Source organism: Colobus angolensis, unplaced genomic scaffold, assembly GCF_000951035.1.
Source record: "Colobus angolensis palliatus isolate OR3802 unplaced genomic scaffold, Cang.pa_1.0 Scaffold112, whole genome shotgun sequence".
Lineage (NCBI taxonomy): Eukaryota > Metazoa > Chordata > Mammalia > Primates > Cercopithecidae > Colobus > Colobus angolensis.
The window spans coordinates 1,314,039-1,334,418 of NW_012112253.1; the positions used below are offsets into that span (position 1 = coordinate 1,314,039).

A 20,380-nucleotide genomic window follows, 5' to 3' on the forward strand; every position below is an offset into this window, starting at 1 on the left:
AATACATTAAACCATACTCCATAAATATGTACAATTGCAATGTGTTTTTTTTTTTTTTAAAGAAACAGTATTTCTTCTATTATTAAAGGGAAAAATACCCCAGGCTTCTGGTACATGGATGTTCAACATTCCTTTATAAGAGAGTCAGACTAACCAGGAAGATTTTATCTTTTTACACATTTTGCTGCAAACTCCAATTTCCCTTGATGATATGCCTTCCCATAAAAAGAACATTATCCATTTCAGCCTTCCCTGTACCGTTTTATATTTAAAATCAGTATCACAGGGTTTCATATTTTTAATTTTTCTTCAACTGTTTCATGAACATATGGTCTTTGTCTCCTCAACTACTCTAAAGTCCTTCAGGCAGAAAAAGGCGGCCATTCAAATTTCAATCTTTTGCAATTTCCCTACCAATTCAGAGGGCAGTTCTGGGCTCATTAATGAGCCCTTAACAAGTACTTACCGGCTAACTCAGAGCTTCATAACTGGTATATTTTGGTGTGCGGGTGTAACACGATCAAGTTCCACATGTGCCCAGATAATAATCCTTCCAGGCCTAGAGTGGTATGGGGCTGTAAGGGTGGTGGAGGGGACAGCAGTTAGGGATTGGGGTAACAGCAGCTAGGGATTGGGGTAACAGCAGCTAGGGATTGGGGTAACAGCAGCCCTTGGAGACAGGCTCCTCAGCATGAGTGAACTGAGTCAATGTCATGACATGAAAAAGGTTGGGGAGCCTTGGGCTAAATGACCCCCTAGAAACACTGCTGAAAGAACTGGAAATAGCCTGAATGTCCATCAAAAAGACGAAGTTCTTTTATTTACCAAACGGGAAATCTTCCAAGACGTAGATAGTAGTATTACACTACCATTCATGTAAATGGAGAGAGAAGAAGAAACTTAATTGTTTGTCTATGATACGACATGACACACAGGAAACCTCCATAAGGAGGCACCGTGGTGGCTGATTCACAGCAGAAGCCCAGGGGCTGGAGGCAGAGGAAGGAAGACGTATTCCTATAAGCCCTTTTGCACTTCTGAATTTTGAGCCACATGACAGTATCGGCCATTAAAAACAATAAACATTTTAAAGTTGTCAAATCCGCCTTTGCCTATCTCCAAATTTTATTAAAAATGATTACTCTCTACACCTTCACCCCTAGTCAAATATGAGAAATAATAAAAGAAAGATCTGGGTACTGGTTGCCTGCATGCAGTCTGTGAAAATCCACTGAGCTCTACACTTATGACCTATGCACTTTTCCATAGGTATAGTACATGTCAACTCGAAAGTTAAAAGACAAAATGAATACGTTACTTAAGTCAACTTTCTTTTTGTTCCCTCTTAAGAGTAGTATAGCTTTTAATGTACTTGCCTTGATAAAATGAATTCCTATTTCAAACCTTTCAATAATAATTCTCAAAAAAGCCTCACCTGAGTTGAGTCAATACTGCTGACACCATGTGGCAAGGGGAACCAGGAGCTGAGCTCCTCTCAGCTCTACTCCAGCCTCAAGGCCTACGCTCTCACTCTCTTGTGACTTTTCTGTGAGTTTAACATTATTTCCAAAGTTCTCGTTCTATTTATTAATAACCACCAATAATTATCAAAACAAGTTTAGAAATGAATCTCGACTTTGATTTTGATAGTTGTTCCTCACAAGTCATTTTAATTATCTAAGTGTTATCCCTAGGTATTATTTCTACTTGCCAAAAAAAATTATACCTTCTGGCTAGGTTTATAATAGGGCAAAATAAGTACCTTCCAAGTCCCAAAGCTTAACATAATTGTCTTTAACATAAGACTCCACCTCAATAATTTCCCATAATGTGAGCCTTAATGGGGAAACTAGATTTACAGGAAGTTTAATAAAAAGTTCCTCATCCACATGAAGGATTAATCTTACCTGAGTGGTGAACACAATGATAAACCCTAATAACAACTTAAGTTGGAAGCACTTAAAGTTTTATAAAAAGAAAAAGAAAAAAACATAGAAATCAAAGGTCTAATAAGATGGCAAGTGTTCCAGTAGATGAATTCTTAAAATTATAATGAAGAACTATATGTGAAAGCCAACACTTTAAACGTATAAGAAAACATACAGGAGAAAAAATATTCGTGACCTAAGGAAGGGAAGAATTTCTTAAACAAGGCACAAAAGTATAAACCGTAAAAGAAAAGAACAATGCATTAGATTGCATTTAAAGATTCACAATTCGTGTACAATAAAAATCCCACAATTAAGGTGAAAAGATAAGTCATAGTCTGAGAAAAGATACTCCATCCAGAATAAAGCACTTCAACAAAATCGTAAGACAGACATTTCAGCAGAAATATGGGCCAAGACTATGAACAGGCAAGGCAGCTCACAGAAGAGAAAAAGAGAACTCTGGGCACTGCAGGTGGGAGGGCCCTGTGGCACAAGCCCCTGAGGAGAAGCCTGCAGCATTGAGTCAAAGCTCTATCACCACAGGGCATTTAAAGAAATGCAGAGCTGCAGCAGGCCCAACTAACCACACTCCCAGGGAGAGGCTTGCTGCTGCTGTCCCAGACTCACTTCCCAAGGCAGGGAGACAGGGAACTACCCAGGTTGGGGGCCTTCTCACCAACCAGGTCCCTTTAGCTGATAAGGCCACTGACAGGATGCATCAAGCCTAAGAGGAGGCTCCAAGTGTCCAGACAGGATAATTCCATGCACCCCATGCACCCCTTCGTAGGCCATCAGAAACCTTTTGTAATTACCTCATATCAGAGGAAAACCATCTCCAAAATGGCCTCCCACCCTTGCAGCCCCAGGATGACACTTTCTAACTACATCTTGGCACTAATGCTAAACCCAAGTTCTTGATCAAACTCTGTTGGTGTCTGTCCAGCAGTATATAACAACACGATTACACTAAGACATACTTTTTCTCTCAAAAAAGAAGGTCTGTTTTCTATGATTACAGCAAGAAGGTTGGCTTCTCGGAGATGATGGTCAGGGGAAAGTGTTCCAAAATACACAACGTGTTACATGTTTTAACCATAATGAAATGTGTCAAGACTATAACTACTTAATTAGGATGGGCAAAATGTAGAAATACTGCCAGCTGTATTCTGCTTAGAACAGCATGAAATCCCCAAACAGCTTTCCTCACTGCAAAAATCCGTGACAACAGAGAGATCCTGCAAGCTCAGTGAGCCATCCCCTATGTGCTGGGGTTGGGGGGATAGCATAAGGCACACAGGGATTAAAGAGTTCACCCAAGATCACATTTAGGACTTAAAATGTATTTGTGACTTTATAATTAAAAATTACATGATCACCCCGTGTATGCTTGAAAACGTCCACTTCCCTAAAGTTCAAACAAACAAACAAAAAAAAGAGTGATTAGCAGACATTTAAAAGCAAGTCTGGGGGTAGACAAGTACAGGCAGGAATACTACTCTTTCACTCAAGTACATGCTTTAGAAAATTAGTTCAGAAAAAAGCTAACAGTTCATATCAGAAAGTGTATTCTTTTTCTTAGGCAAAAGATCTAGCAATTCCCTCTGCTCCTCACAACTGCCAATACTTTATTAATTTAAAGACAACACAATCTAAATAATTTCTTTCACCCTAACTGACATTAGATTCTGCAAACTGCAGGCAAAGGGAGCGCATTGCCAATAACAACAGAGGAAAGTCCAAAGCCAACTCATCTTCTCTAGAACTGCTACAGAGAAAACATCTACAACCGGACTTCCTTCGGCAATTTCATTTATGTGTCACAGTAACTCAGAAGCTGCATGATACCTATTCTAAAGCAATAACTATATTGTAAACTCACAGATTACAATCACTATCTGAAAAGTCAAGGTACACAACAAATGCAAAACCAAATGCTATTGGCTTTTTCACATCATGATTCCTTTTATAAGTTCAAAACAGACAAGTTTCTAATCTGTGTAGGTCATTACGACCAGATGAGAAGAGCCAGGCCTTTGCAAAAACAAATAGGGAGACATCCTACATTCTTGCAATTACATCTGTGGAATCAGCAGAAGTCAGACAAGATGATTTTCTGGATAATCAAGAAAATATTACCGTGACCATCAACAAACCATTATCTTTTCTTTAGGCCCCAAACGCCATTATTTATTAAGTATTAGGACAAAAGTATGGAAGAGCCAGGCGCAGTAGCTCACGCCTGTAATCCCAGCACTTTGGAAGGCTGAGGCGGGTAGATCACGAGGTCAAGAGTTCAAGACCAGCCTGACCAGCATGGTGAAACCTCGTCTCTACTAAGAATACAAAAATTAGCCTCGTGTGGTGGCACACGCCTGTAATCCTAGCTACTCGGGCGGCTAAGGCAGGAGAATTGCTTGAACCCAGAAGGCGGAGGTTGCAGTAAGCCAAGATCACACCACTGCACTCCAGTTTGGGAGACAGAGCAAGACTCTGTGGAGGGGGAGGGGGAAGAAAACGTATAGAAGATATGCGCTCAAAGCTGAGAAAAGGTAATAAAGGGGAACTGAAATTTTTAATCTAAGGCTAAAAATGTAGAATAATGCCAACTTTAACCCTCAAAGAGGATATCATCTCTTATTCCCTATGATACACTCAGAACTAACGACAAAATTGACAAAATTAAGTTTTTCCCATGGTAAACAATTCTGTTCTTACCTCGTAAGACCATACACACTGCACCCCTGCAAACCTCCGGACACATCTTCCCACCTCCACGTCCTCATGGGTGGTGTACATCTCCCGGAGACACTTGCCAATGTGCGGCACCATTCTCCGAAGTACCTCCCGGCTCATGATCACGCCAGGCCCCCCCATGCAGAAGTTCTCACCAGGCTCGAGGGCCAGTTTTCCCATTTCTTCCGTGGTGCCCAGGCCTGTCTGCCCAAGAAAGAGGGGCTCGCTGCTATTCAAACTCCTCAGGAAATTCTCCAGACGGTCTCCTTTGATGTACACATCATCATCTGCTCTCATAAACCATTCATACTTGTCCAAGTAGTGGTCGTGCATGTACTTGAGCATCATGAAGGACTTCTTCTGGGGTGGGTAGGAGTCATCCACACCCCGTAGTGGCACTATTGGAATTGGTATAGATGTGTCAGAACCCTCACTTGAGAAGAACTGAACTTTCCCAGGAATTGTCTTGGACCATGTTCTGGAATTAAAATAAGTATCAGTTAGAGAACAGTTTATTCCAAGCTGATTTTCAGGAATTCACGTATCTGCTCATTTTGCATCACCGTGTTCAATGGAATGATAAAAAGCTACTTGGCCTGCTTGATTCCTCTTAATGAAAGCCCAGGTTACTGGGTATTGCAAAGTCTAAATTAATTTTCAAAAGAACCCCAGCAAAACATGAAGAAGTGTTAAAACTGTTCTAGGATAACTAAGTTTTAGTTATGGCTGAAAACCAAACTGCCAGGGGACCAAGATCTGGGTATACAGATTAATTCTGTGATACTATCAACTCCCTACCTACAAACTTCTCAGCTCTATAAAACAAAAAACAAAATCAAATGGTTCACTCAAAAAATTTTCTTTGAACCAAGTGCCAAGTATGTGCTAAGCTAAAGGGATGTGGTGGTGAACATAAACGTGGTCCCCAACTCATAGAGAGGACATAAACTAAGAGAAGTACTTACAAAGAACAGAGCACAGGACATGAGCTAGACCAAAAGAACAGGGAGCCTTCCCCTGAAACAGGGTTAACATCAAGGAATGCAGGGCATGAAAGTGCTGTCACGAGGCAAGGAAGAAGGCCGATACAGTTTGGCTGTGTCCCCACCCAAATCTCATCTTGAATTATAGCTCCCACAATTCCCACATGTTGCGGGAGGGACCTGGAGGGAGATAAGCGAATCATGGGGGCAATTTCCCCCACACTGTTCCGATGGTCATGACTGAGTCTCATGAGATCTCATGGTTTTACAAGGGGTTTCCCTTTTAGCTTGGCTCTCATTCTCTCTTGTTTGCCACCAAGTAAGACGTGCCTTTCACTTTCCGCCATGATTGTGAGGCCTCCTCAGCTACGTGGAACTGTGAGTCCATTAAACCTCTGTTTCTTGGCCGGGCGCGGTGGCTCATGCCTGTAATCCCAGCACTTTGGGAGGCCGAGGCGGGCAGATCACGAGGTCAGGAGATCAAGACCACCCTGGCTAACACGGTGAAACCCCGTCTCTACTAAAAACACAAAAAATTAGCCAGGCGTGGCAGCGGGCGCCTGTAGTCCCAGCTACTCGGGAGGCTGAGGCAGGAGAATGGTGTGAACCAGGAAGGCAGAGCTTGCAGCGAGCTGAGAGCGACAGAGCGAGACTCCGTCTCAAAAAAATAAATTTAAAAACAACAACACCACCACCACCACCACCTCTGTTTCTTTATAAATTACCTATTTTGGGTATGTCTTTATCAGCAGTGTGAGAATGGACTAATACAGAGGCAAATGTGGCCAGGCACAGTGGCTCATGCCTGTAATCCCAGCACTTTGGGAGGCTGAGGCAGGAAGATCACAAGGTCAGGAGTTCAAGACCAGCCTGGTCAACATGGAGAAACCCTGTCTCTACTGAAAAAAATACAAAGTTTAGCCAGGCATGGTGATGTGTGCCTGTAATCCCAGCTACTCGGGAGGCTGAGCCAGGAGAATTGCTTGAACCTGGGAGGCAGAGGTTGCAGTGAGCCGAGATCACACCACTGCACTCCAGCCTGGGCAAAAGAGCAAGACTCCATCTCAAAAAAAAAAAAAAAAATACAGACGCAAATGTGCAGGGCCTGGCAGAGTACACTAAAGATGCAGGCCTCTATGTTGCAAGAGCCCCAGGAAGCTTCTAGAGGGAATGCGGCAGAAGACAAGATTAAGGCCCACACATTTTGAACTCCCTAGGAATGGAGAAGAGGACCGACGGAAGCCAGAGTGGACCCAGGAAGACCACTGAGTAAACTACTGCAGCAGCCCAGACCCGGGTTTAAGAGACAACAGTTGCCTATCAACAGAGGGAGGATGAGTGGTCAACTGCAAGGAAACCACATAAAGGCTGCTTCTGCTGAGCAGCTAATTTAAGACTATCATGTCGCACTTTCCCTCACATTTTCTTCACACACTGTATTAAGATTTAAAGTTGTTTGGCTACAATAATTAATTCATACAGACCACTTCCAAGAAAAAGTATTGTGGAGAATAAATAAAATAGTAAATTTAATCCTAAGATCAAAAAAGCACAGTTATCAAATGACGTTCTCTCAAATATTTTTTTATTTTACCTGTTACGAGTGTATTTATTATAGTGAAAAATTACTTGAAGATCAATGAAACTCCCACACATCTTTAAGGAAAAGTCTTAAGAGAGAAGTATCTGAAAAGATACACACCAAACCTCTGGGGAAGAGATACCAAGGAGGAAAACTGGGAGGAGCTGGAATGTGTGTGGACAAAGGTGACTTTCACTTTTTATTCTATGCATCTCTATATTGAAGGACAATGGCGTTAAGTATCATATTACTTTTTGAAAAAAACTGATAAAATATACATAAAATTTATCATCTTAACCATTTCTAAATGTAAAGTTCAGCAGCAGTGTTGTGAAACCATCACCACCATCCATTTCCAGAACTTTTTTCATCTTGTGAAACCGAGATTCTAAACATTTTACTTTTGTAATTTTAAAAAGAACTCACAATGAAGTACTTGGAAAACAAATGACTGGCTTTTATTTCTCTTTCAAACCCATATATGAGGAATACAAAACAACTTCAAATGTATCTTTCAAGTAGAGGCAAACTTTAATGGAATTCAATTTTCTGCCAATACGCCTCTCAAAAAGTGCAAAGATTAAATATATACCATTTTTCATCAAATTTAGGACGTTAATTGGAAGATGCACCATTGTTTTATCAACAAATTAAAAAAATACTGCCAATCATAATCCCATGATGCCAGTAACTATAAAATTCATCCTAATTTCTGAGATGTCAAAATCACAGAATGGATATAAGATGGCGTTGTTAATGTTTTCACTTAGTGCCTATGGATTTAAAATGGACCTGTATTCTTATGCCACTTAAATAACTCATTAACAAAGAACAACAATAACAACAAAAACCAAATTCAGCTCATTCATTTCACAGTATTAACAGATACTGTACTAGGTACTGCACTTCATTTTCACAAAGGATATGCTCCTGAAGAAAAAGGATGTAGAATAAACAGAGATGTGGCAATTAATTTAAAGAAAAACCAATTCCACCTACAAAGGGACAAGTCCTTTTGCAAATGTGACAATGCGTGAATGTGTGACAAGTTATACACAGTCTTCTGATGTGGTGACATATGGAGGGGAGACAACTTCTCAGAACGCCTCCAGCCTTGGGAAGTTAGGACAAAATTGTAGTGTCATGACCCCCCATTCAAGTTGAGGAGCCCCTGATGATGCTCTCTTTATAGAGAAATGTTTTCCATTTGGCAGTCACAACAATTCTTTGAAAAGGTAAATAATTTCAGTGTTTGGCACATAATAGAGGTCAATAAATGTGTGGACTGAATACTGCCCACTAGTGTACTATAAGCGACTTAATGGTTCCGCATGTGTTTACAAAAGGTCAGAAATCATTTCTATCTTGTATCTTTGAGAAATTTTCAACTTAGGAAGCCATGAAAATACTAAAACACTATAATGTTATTTGGGAGATGGGGTGGGTGAGACAATTCCTGCCTTCAAAGAACAACCTACTAAGGAGGCAATCTACAGCATCACGGTCAAGAACTGGCTCTGGAATCAGGCCATGGGGGTGAGAATCCCAGCTCCACTTTGGGTGAGTTACTCTGTGCCTCAGTTTCCTTATCTGTAAACGGGGGTTGCTGTGAGGGTTAAATGAGTTCTCTGTAAAGTGCTTAGAAGCCTGCTTGGCACTATAAGTATGACTTATTATTAGGTAAGGCAAGAGTTTGCAAATCAAATAAAGTAGTGAGAAGAAAAAGTAAGGAAGACAGGAAAGTGTGGGTTCAACATGGACTAGTCAGTCTCAGAAATACATGGAACAAAGGTAATGTGGAAAATGCTTCTTACGTTTCTGGCTAAAAACCTGAGCCTCAAGCTATATACTGAAATCTTGTTTTACTATCAACTTCAGACAATGTTACAGGATAGAAGTCTAAGACTTTAAATTTCACAAGTGTTTTTGCTTTAGAACACCAGAAACTTTCCTATTAGACTGAGGATGAAACTTCATTTTAGTTTGGCCCTGCTTCCCAAGTGCCCCACCAGGAAGAATACTGTGAAAGAGGCCCTAGCAGTACAACCAGCACGTACGCAATTAATGCCTCAACTATGACTTGAAATGGTGTAATTTGCTCAAGAAGAGAAACCAATTAATTTTAAAAACAGTCTAACCTCAACCCTACAGTTTTATGGTAACTCCACCCAATTATTATCTGTTCCTTTTTAGGTAATTCAGGGAAAAACCTCATGTTGTCCTTTTCTGTTCTAAATGACTGGTGGTTGGTTTTGAGGGAAATCTCTCAATGTCAAGTCTTTGTAAACCCTCCAATCTTAAGAAATTATAATCTTTTCAATTAGGGTCCTTTAACTTAAATAGCTCCACAAAGTGAACGAGTTCTGGAACATAAATTGTGATTCACCACCATCCTGAGGAAGGAGGAGGGGATGCATTAATAATTTTAAATAATTGAAGGGAATGCTCCTGAAGAAGCAAGCTGTCCCCTCTTCTGCAATATCAACAGGTCCAGTTCCTTCATTTTCATAAGCAAACGTCAGCTTTGCCATCAACACATTTGTTACCAGGAGCAAAGAACTCTCACTTAATTGAAACGACAAAACGTTTGCAGAGGCCTTGCCAGAAAAAGCTCATTTTCAACGAACTGATATCCAACTCTTGCTCAAGCCCAGATAAGACAGCTGAAACTTGAGAGTGCCAAGTGAATCTTCCATCATTCTAGGTTTTTAAATGCTATTCCTACACTGAGTTAAATCACAGTTAAGTAATTCGGCTGGACCAATATTAGCTTAGCTAAGGAATGCCTTTGCTGGTTAGGACTTAACCCATTTATGCCGGAGGTTGCGATTTTTTTGTGTGTGGAAAAAATCAGACCTTGGTGATGACCTTGAGCAGGATAATAAATAACTCCCAGAAGCTTAGTGTTCCAATAATGGAACTCTAGGCATAAAATGGGTTAATATCGGTCTCCATTTCTATTCAGTGTTGTTTTAAGAAAAGATACATAAAAGACACCACTGTACAAAGTTGCATCTACAGCATGACTCTTGTGCTCAGTAAATATTCATAATATATGGGTAAGTTTAAAAAGCAGGCAACAGTATATACTTGTGAGGTGGCTTACCAAGGAACAAAAGTACATATAAAAAATAAAATAACGTACAACTCCACCCCCAAAGTATTCACCATGGTTATTCTTGGATGGGAAAACCAGAAAGGATTTAATAGTCTTTTTTTTTTTTTTTTCTGAGATGGAGTCTGGCCTTGTTGCCCAGGCTGGAGTGCAATGGTGTGATCTCACTGCAACCTCCGCCTCCCGGGTTCGAACGATTCTCCTGCCTCAGCCTCCCGAGTAGCTGGGATTACAGGCACCTGCCACCATGCCCAGCTAATTTTTATACTTTTAGTCAAGACGAGGTTTTACCATGTTGGTCAGGCTGGTCTCGAACTCCTGACCTCGTGATCCGCCCACCTCGGCCTCCCAAAGTGTTGGGATTACCGGCAGGAGCCAAAGTGTCCGACCAATAGTCTTCTTTGTGTTTTCTAAATTTTCTAAGTTTTCTGCAACAGGTAATTTAGCGTTAGAAAAAAAAGTTTTAACTGGGCAAAAGCTTTCAGGCTAACAAGCAACCAAAGAAACCAAAACATGTAACAACAGAGAATTTTTACTTTTGTAATAGAACATTTTTTTATCCAACAAGAAAAACTGAAAAAAAAATGGAGTAAGATTGAGTTGTTTCGACTGTGATTTTTAAACTTTAATACTTATTCTACTATTTACCATTAAAAAGGTGGGGAGATTTTCCGTGAGTTCCCCAAAATTACTATTACATGTGCTGTCTGATGGTTACACAGCAATAAGTGTGAAAGAACTCATGATAAAATCATCTTGGAAGTTAAAGAAGGGAGGATATGGGTTTTTCTCTTTGTAGAACTGATGGATAATAGGAATTAAGTGTATACACAGCTGTTCCTCAGTATCCAAGAGGGAATGATCCCAGGACCCCAAAATCCACAGATGCTCAAGTCCCTGATATAAAATGGTGCAGTATTTGCTTAAACCTTCACATATCCTCCTGTATACTTTAAATCATCTCTAGATTACTTATAATACCTAATACAATGTAAATGCTATGTAAATAGTTGTTATACTATATTGTATTTCTTTGTATTATTTTTATTATTGTGTTATTTTTTATTGTTTTTCCTCCCAAATATTTTCAATCCATGGATGGTGGAATCCACAGGTGTAGCAGACAGCAGGGCCAGCTGTATTTACAGTCTCCCGTTACAGAAGGGATTTAAGACAACTTAACCAAAATGCATACAGGATGAGAAAAATCAGCAAGAAAATGAGACCAAGGAAAAGAGTAGGAAACCCTTAAGCAAGGAACAAAAGGCAAATCCTGGTTAGGGCTGCCCTGCCCTGGGCAAACCCTGAATCAGTGACAGCACTCTCAGGAGTCACCACTTCAACTGCAAAGTGCTCATGTGCTGAGACCTATCTGCCATCATGTGATCAATGGATTTGCTAGTGGTGGGCCCAAATTCAGCTACAAACTTTCTAGCAGGCAGCCATAGGAAGTCACAAGACTGTGTCCTACTGTTCAGGGTTAAGTGTAAAAACTATTTCAGATACTAAGGCCTAAGGGAAACTTCTCCCTAGGTCAATGACGGAGGTATCCTTACAGGAAGCACAGGGTGATGGAGCAGCAGTCCAAGTTTATCCTCCCAAAAAAGTACATGGAGGGCACTGCTCTATGCTGCCAGTCAGAGCCATGGCCTTGAGAAAAGGCAGAGGTCTTTCAAGGCTACCAAGTGATGCCATGGGCCTCTCCTCGGCTGGAAGGAATCCCCTCTGGCAAGATGTTGCAAACACTGTTCAGTCCCTCATCTCCGTCTTCTGCCTTGGTCCCAAAAGCTCTGCAGCAAATGCATTCAGTTGCAGTTTCCCACTTCTATGCGTGTGGTTTCCGGGTATGTGGTTTCCTCTTTCAAAACCTTTAACTGTCTCATCGTACACGTCCTTATGACCTGTCCAATCTCAAATTCTTTTTGAAAGGAAGCGGGAAAATATAACAGAGGTTGTGAATGATTGGAAAATTATTTTAAAAGAAAAATCAAATTATACTCTTTATTGTCCATCCTAAAAAACAGACTTCAGGGGAAAGCAAGCAGTGAAGAGCCCTTTTTCTTCTTAATTAAGCTGTTGGCAGGGTGGATTACAGCTTCCCACTTCAACAATGGCCTGGGCACAAGCCCAGAGGGCATTCCAAGGTATTAAAGGCTAAGAGGAGCCTGCCCTGTGAGCCCAGGTTCACAGCAAACAATGGGAACAGAGACCACAAACAGGACACTTTTGAAACATAAGAATTAAAATTTGGAGTGTAAACGACAGAAGGCAAATTCTGATCTCATGAGACATTTCCAAAGCTTGAAAGTTTTGGAGGGCTACTTTATATAATTTGCATATCACTGCTGTACCCTTAAAAGTGTAAATATACAACTAATACTTAATGATCCACATGAACCAAAAATCAGTATTGTTTAATGCAAACAATTAAACCACACTGAACTTATTCTGGCCGACCACGTCTTCCTGGACTGAGGCACTATCCTGTATGAAGCCCACCTAACAACAGTCACCAGCCACCCTGGCTCTACAGCCTCCACTGGCCAATCCATTGGTTTTTTCATCCCACACACGTCTCCCAGGTGATCACCCACATCACTTTCCCACTCTCATGGACACTGCTAAGGCTGGGCAAACAGTCATCGTGGATAAGGAGACCAACCTTATACTTCAACCACTTTCAGGCCCACTCTCAGTGTGCATGGCTTGACGACTTGAAAACTTGGACAAAACCTGCCGGTCAAGGACACCTTTGCAGTGCTTGGGCTGGATTTGACTGAAGGTCAGAAAACTTGATTCCAACATTAGCTTCTGAGGCCACATTCTGTGTCTGGATCCATGTGCTACTCTATTATCTGCGGACACTACCATCAGAAACACGCTGAGCGAAGTGTAACAGCCTTTGCACCTATGGTCCACCTAGAAAACCACAACCTCAATGGCCTCAACACCTACCCGTCAATAATCCTCAGGTTTTTGGTTTACAAGCACCAACTTGACACCAAATCAGAGCAGACTGTACCTTATTTTTAATAATCCAGAAAATGTATTTGTCTACAGAATAAATGCTGTAGCTATAAACGCTTCAGAGATGACACTGAATTCAGGTGAGAAGATGGACTGCTTTTATACTTGTAAACTGTAACGAGGTTTTCCTGTTCATCCAATGCCATCCGGAACCAGAAGCCAAAAAGGCATCAACAGGTGGAAGCACTGAGTATTTACATTAAGATACAAAAGCTGGGGCCCCTGCATTGAAAATGCTGCCACCAGATCCTCCCTAGTATCACCTGGAAGCATGAAGTTACAGTAACTGAGGAAAACAGTCGTTACACTAACCAAGTAAATGTGTGCTAAAATAACTCTGTCACTTCAGGACAGAATTAATGGTAACTGACTGAAACAAGAATGGGCTGTAGCTCTGTGCCTAGAAGACCTCCAGGCCAACAGCCTAACGTGCTCAAAATGGAATGCACGGTTTCTCTTAGAGCTGGCATCTTTTTGTGGTTTTACTGTAGCTTTATTATAAAATAACTGCTTACTGTAGAAAAACTAGAATATATAGAAAAGTGCTAAAAAGAATACAAAAGATCATTTGGCATCACAATGAGTACATCCTTTTATGTTTCCTTTTCTATGCTACACATATACTTTCGTTTTACTTTAAACACAAAGGGACTTGTACTGACCATACTGTTTTACAGTTTACTTTCACTTAAGTATATTCTGAACCTCTCTTCATGTCAATAACATATTTCAGCCACACCATTTTTACTTGTCAGAGATGCAGACCACAGTATGGATGAATCAGTTAAGTCTATTTTGGTCCTTATCTCCCGAAGTAGGACACCTAAGATACCTGAAATTTCCACTTCATATGTATACCTTTAAGCACACCTTTAAAACTCCTTTGGAAAAAATTCTAGAGGAATTGCTAGACCTCAAAAGAGCTGCATTTTAGAATTCTAGATAAATGCTACCCAAGTGCCCCTCAACAGGTACCGGTCCCGTCCAACTCTAGCTAGGTACCGGTACTTGATGAACTCCAGCCACCCTCTGCAGTGGCAACACTGCTGGGCTGATCTTCCAAAGTACACATCCCATCAGGCTACTGTCCTGCTGAAATGTCACCAACAGCTCTGGACACCAATCACATGAAGCCCAAATTCCTAAGCCTGGCACGCAGACCTTCCCTCCATGTCCCTGCCCACCACTCTACCACCCACAGCCTACACCCAGCCCCAAGCAGCTGGCCTTTCCCATCACTCCTTCACTAATTCCTGCCATTTCATGTTGTAGGAAACCTGTAGTTGTCTCTGCCTCAAAAACACCTCTTCATCTTCCAAGACTGAGCTACTGGGTAAAAAAAGGGTAGGAGTGTGGGTGAGACATTTCTTGATCCATTCACCCACTGGGTGTAAGCCTCTTTCTTCTGTTCCCCCACAGTGACTAGTTCAAGCACCTTGACAGCCCTCTAACCAATACCGTCGCTCGTTTCCTTCTGAGACTATGAACTCTGCAGAGACTAGGGCTCTGTATTAGCAATCTACTTTTAATAAACAGCAGCTTAGTTAATGGACACGTGAAAGTAAAGCTGCCAATGCAATGAAAACAGCCATGCACAATCCCCTATTGACAGCCATAGCTATCCCTGGAATATTCTGTTTGAGGGCATGAAGATCTTGAATCATGACATAAAAAACTACACTCAGTTTCAGGGCCACACTGTTCACTAGTCTCCTACAGGAAATTCATAATCTGAAATGACTTGGCACGCCAAAAGTTCACTTACAGGTTGATTATTTGGATTTTATACAGAAAAGCTTTCTGTATAAATGTTTGCCAAGTTGAATTCTATCTAAGAGAGTGAGCTTAGCTCAAGAAATAAGGAAATGAATTCAGATTTACAAGGTAGGAGGATCTCATTAAGGTTGGTAAAGAACAGTCCGCCTTCATTTAAAGCATTGGGAAGAGATCATTAACTGATAACAGTATCTTGAAATAAGTTTCCTATATCTCAAGGTAATGCTTCTCAAACTTTCTTCCCACAGTCCCCTACAGACTGACACTAATCTTTAACGGCTTGTTCAATTTTGGTGCAAAGAAAGGAAACCATCCACCTCTTTCTTCTGACAATATAAAAAAAGAACAAAACTATTCCTCCATCTTCAGCCCAGAGACGGTAAGAACCAAAACAAACAAAAGGTGTTGGATTAGCTCAAGGTTCTGGGCATAAAAATGGACAAATAAGCAAAATATGTGTGGCTTTTTCTTTTTATCAAAACGTTGATTAAAAAAATTTAAATAGCATGAAAACTCTCTCAGCAAGAAAAGGTAAGTGTAGCCAAGAAATGTTTGAAGCAGATGAATAACAAAGGAGAACTTGTCCACCGGATATTAAAATATTATTCAACCTCCAATAATTTCAATGGGTGGTACTGGCACAAGAACAGACAGAAAGATCAATGGAGCAAAACATGAAGTCCAGAAACATACCCAAGAATTCTGAGTATGATGAAGATGGCATTTCAAATTGGTAGGGAAATGAAAACTTAGTCAACGGTACGTGGTGCTGCGACCACATACTATTTGGGGAAAAAATAAAGTTGAGATGATTTCTACCCTTTCCAGAATTAGGAAGGAAATGTTACCTTTAAAAATCTCTCCAGGGCAGTAACTGTGAACCTGGGGTAGGAGAAACTAAAATCAAAAAGGCAAAAGACAGACTGAACTACATAAACATTTCCCTTCCATATGTCACAGAACATAACTAAGAAGAAAATTTTAAAATATGGGAAAAATACGAATTGCAGCTAGTAATGCAAGACACAAGAAACCCAGAGGTTCTGACAAGCTGTCCTTAATTCGCATAATAAATGACTTCAGAGAAATTACAGTACCATTTTAAAGCAAAATTACCTAGAATACGAATAATTTGTAGATGAGTCAAAATAAATTATTTGTGTTAATTTATTATTAACCCCAGCTACCCACCTCCTCTTCGGGCATAAACCGTCCAGTGGTTTTCTAATTCATTTAGAATGACTGGACACTAGCGAGCTCCTTCCCTTTCTTTTATTGGCCTTCTTAGTGTTCCTTTCCAAGCCGGTCCCTGCCTTGGGACTTCCCAGCGCTTCCTTGGCCTTGATGCTCATCATTGATATTCACACAACTGGCTCTTCATGATCAGATCTCAGCCCACATGCCACTCTCTCCAAACTCTTCCCTGATCACCTAACACAGAGGACACACGTGCCCTTCCCCAACCCTGTTCTGTTTTCTCTACAGCATCCATCACTAGCAGAAACCCTCTTTTTAGTGTTGCCCCTCTGACTAAAGAACATGAGAGCAAGCCATGTATTGTAGTCTCCCCCAGGATTCAGGGTCTGGGCCCAGAGGGGCCATGCATGCATGTGCTTTACAAAGAAATGGATCCTAAGTAATGAATCAGGATCACTCCTATGAACTTAACAGCCAGTGTCACTCAGGGCCTCCAAAGGTCAGTCCTGGCTGGTCTCTCACCTGCTACATTTTGAGTTTTGTCTTGCCTGCTGTGAAAAATCTGTTTCTTGTCTGCTATCAGCTGTCACTGCCCTGCTATATCTTGGTGGCCCCTATCCACCCCTCAAGCAGATGGCAGGTCTAGAAAGTAAAAATGTGTAATGATGGAGATGTTCTATCATCAAAGTGCAGTGCCTTCAGTGTGGACGGGCATATCTCCTTGGATTTTCAAAAGCTTTTTTAGCCCCTTTCTGGATCTCAGACAGTTGTTGGAAAGAAGAGGTTGCTAGCTACTAGTCCCTAGACCTAAATTCTGACATTTTCAGTATTCTACACCAAAGTATCATCTTACTGAAACTGCTGGCATCTCCTTCATCCATAAGCCAAACAACAGTTGCTTTTGTTTTTTTTTAAAAACAAAACTAGAGTTTTCTTTAAGATAAAGAATGAATTTACCTTTCAGGAGAAATGTAAAACTCAGCACATCGATTTCCAAACTAGAGTTCTATCTTGTGCTAGAAGATTCAAGCTTACTTTTATACTGAACTGTGCATGCAATTTCCAATTTAAGAGCTCAGTGCAGACTTTTGGCCTGGGCTGTAGAGTACAGTAAAACTGTAATCATATGTTATACCTTATAACCTCCATCCCAATTGAGGCCTTCCCCAAAAGTTCCTTAACTTTTAGCCTTAAGGCTAAAATCGTCTTGTGCCAACTCCTGCAGTCAGTCTAAACACAGTGTTGGCAGGCGAGAGGCAAAGGACCCTAACTGGCAGGGCAGGTCCACCTCCAGGCTCCAGATACTCTGACTTCTTAAGATCTGAGAGATAAAAGGAAATTTATGTGAGAAAGCTGGAGTGACACTAGCTGGACACTACCTCCTGGTAGGCGTTTTCCTTTCTCAGAAAGGCAGAGGTGTCACAATGAAGGGAGAACCCGGCCTGGGGGCAAACTGTGTTTCTGCTTTCCCCTAACTACCTGAAAAACAAAACAAAACAAAACAAAAAAAACCACAGATTAAATCTTATATCCAGAAAAAGATGAGGGAGGAGATGTGGAAAGGAGGCCAAAAGTAAGAGTGTCTAGCTTGAGTTTGGGAAACCATCTCCAAGTGTGAAACAGTAGTTCTAGCTTGCATTACATTTCTTTTTTTTTTTTTTTTTAAGAGATGGGAGTCTCGCTCTGTCCCCCAGGCTGTAGGGCAGTGGTGCAATGTCGGCTCACAGCAAGCTCTGCCTCCCTGGTTTACTCTAGTCTCCTGCCTCAGTTTCCCCAGTAGCTGGGATTACAGGCGCCTGCCACCAAGCCCGGCTAATTTGTTTTTTTTGCATTTTTAATAGATGGGTTTCACCGTGTTAGCCAGGATGGTATCTATCTCCTGACCTCGTGATCCGCCCGCCTCAGTCTCCCAAAGTGCTGGGATTACAGGCGTGAGCCACCGCGCCCAGGCTGCATTACATTTTCTGAGCATTGCTGGTGCATTAGGCCCCCCATTGATTTGAATATATTGATACTGCAACCATGAAAATGCATTTGCTCAGGGGCATGGGGGAGATAAGGCAGTCACCTAATTTACTATTTGTACTAGTTTGGTAACTGTCCCCAAAATTGTTATTTCACATGGTCTATCACCACACTAGAGTCATGCGGATTTACTTTCAAAACCATGCTGTAAATAATTTACGCGGCTCATCCTCGATTTCTGATGCGGCTGTTTCTCTGGTCAAAAAAAATCCCATAAAACCTCAGGTAATGCAAGGTAGATCTAGGAGAGAATCCTGATTGGCTGTTTCCCAAATCGCTGCATTAGCCTATGTATCTCTATCTATCGATCGATAGATATATACATATATATATATATTTTTTGAGATGGAGTCTCGCTCTGTAGCCCAGGTTGGAGCGCAGTGGCATGATCTTGGCTCACTGCAACCTCCGCCTCCTGGGTTCAAGCGATTCTCCTGCCTCAGCCTCCAGAGTGGCTGGGACTACTACAGGCGCACGCCACTACACCTGGCTAATTTTTGTATTTTGAGTAGAGACGGGGTTTCACGATATTGGTCAGGCTGGTGTCGAACTCCTGACCTTGGGTGATCCGCCCGCCCCGGCCTCCCAAAGTGCTAGGATTACAAGCGTGAGCCACAGCGCTCGGCCTGCATTAGTCTGTTTTTACACTACCTGCATTCTAAGCTTTTCAGCCACTCAGGACCCTTACTGGCAGAATGTGGGCTCTGGACTTAAGCAGGACCCTAAAGGAAATGTGCAGGAATGGGGATCAAGCCATTCAAGGGGCAGTCACTGAAGACCGCTTTCACCTTCTTTCTCAGTCCTTTACTTCCTCCCTTAAAGGCAAGGAGGACCATATATGCTTTTCCCCTCACAACATCTAATGCTTGAAAAATCTAACCCAGACTGCATTTAAAAACTGAAGTGTAAAAGTATTGGTTATAAGAACAAACAGCAACCAGCTTAGCCTGGCTCAGCACTGGCTGCTCTGAAATTTCATTCCCAGACCATTCAGGCTCTAAAACCACTCCCCACATTGGTTTATTCTGTGGCTGAATAAGACCCAAACTTTATCCATACGGTGTTTCTATACTTCACATATACAGGGTTTCAATCAAATTCCTTTATTGAGTCTACAACCCTCTCCAAGTTCAAATTCACTCCAATACAAATCTGATTCTAACCATGCCAGCCATTCCAAAATCATCTCCCTTCTAAAGACTACATTGGCTAATCCCTTTGTTAAACCTGAACACGATTCCAGCTGCTTTTATGACTCATTTGGCCAACTAGAGCCCAGTTACTGGATAACATGCATACACCACTAAGCTGAACTAATTAACACCAGAATGCAGTTTTCCACTGTATCTACCAACGGCCAAGAACTGCTTTTCTCCAAGGTTCTCTCCCTTTACTCAACAGACTGGAGTGGTCCAGGGCGCTGCGGACATTCTCTTTCATTTATAGGAGTGCCTCCAACTGCGAAATGTGAGAGTGTGATATGGAAAGGTTCTAGAACTAGATTAATGCACACGGGCTCTAGTTTTACAAGGACAAAGGTGCACATTTTAGAGAATCCAGTAACAACCCCAATTGCCTCCACTATCAGGTACTGTGCTATGAGTTTTCCAACATTATGAGGGAGACCCGATATGTTGGGCCCTTTTAACGAGAGGCTTCGATTTGTAAAGGCTAAAGTGCCTTAATCAAGGTGAGAGGCACACCCAGTGAGGCCACACTAGTCTATTTGACCCCAAAGGCCATGTTCTTCAGCGCTGAGCTCACCATCCCGCCTCTGATCTTTTCTCCCTCGGCCCAGGCATCTCCCGAGAGGCAGGCAACCCGATCCCACCGGAAGCCCAGGAAAGGCCTAGGAAGCGGGCGGACGCGAGAGCCAGGAGAGGACCCGGGATGCCAGCCGACAGGATGCTGGACGCAGGAGGCGGTGCCCGGGAAGCAGGGGCTCACCTGTAGGCGGCCACGGCGCGGGTCTGCAGGTATTTCTGGGCGGTCATGACTCCCACGAAGAGAA

At 41.8% G+C, this 20,380-nt stretch overlaps 1 protein-coding gene across 1 annotated transcript in view; it reads right to left on the minus strand.

Moving 5' to 3' along the window:
* The window catches only part of CHSY1 (chondroitin sulfate synthase 1), a 75,540-nt gene extending 55,166 nt beyond the window's left edge, over nt 1-20,374 (minus strand). The window contains exons 1-2 of the mRNA XM_011957529.1: nt 20,317-20,374; nt 4,647-5,142 (exon numbers count right to left, since the gene is read on the minus strand). Of these exons, the coding sequence (XP_011812919.1) occupies nt 4,647-5,142; nt 20,317-20,363 (543 nt within the window). The 5' untranslated portion in view covers nt 20,364-20,374. The remainder of the gene's footprint in view (nt 1-4,646; nt 5,143-20,316) is intronic.
* Between the last annotated feature and the right edge of the window lie 6 nt (nt 20,375-20,380).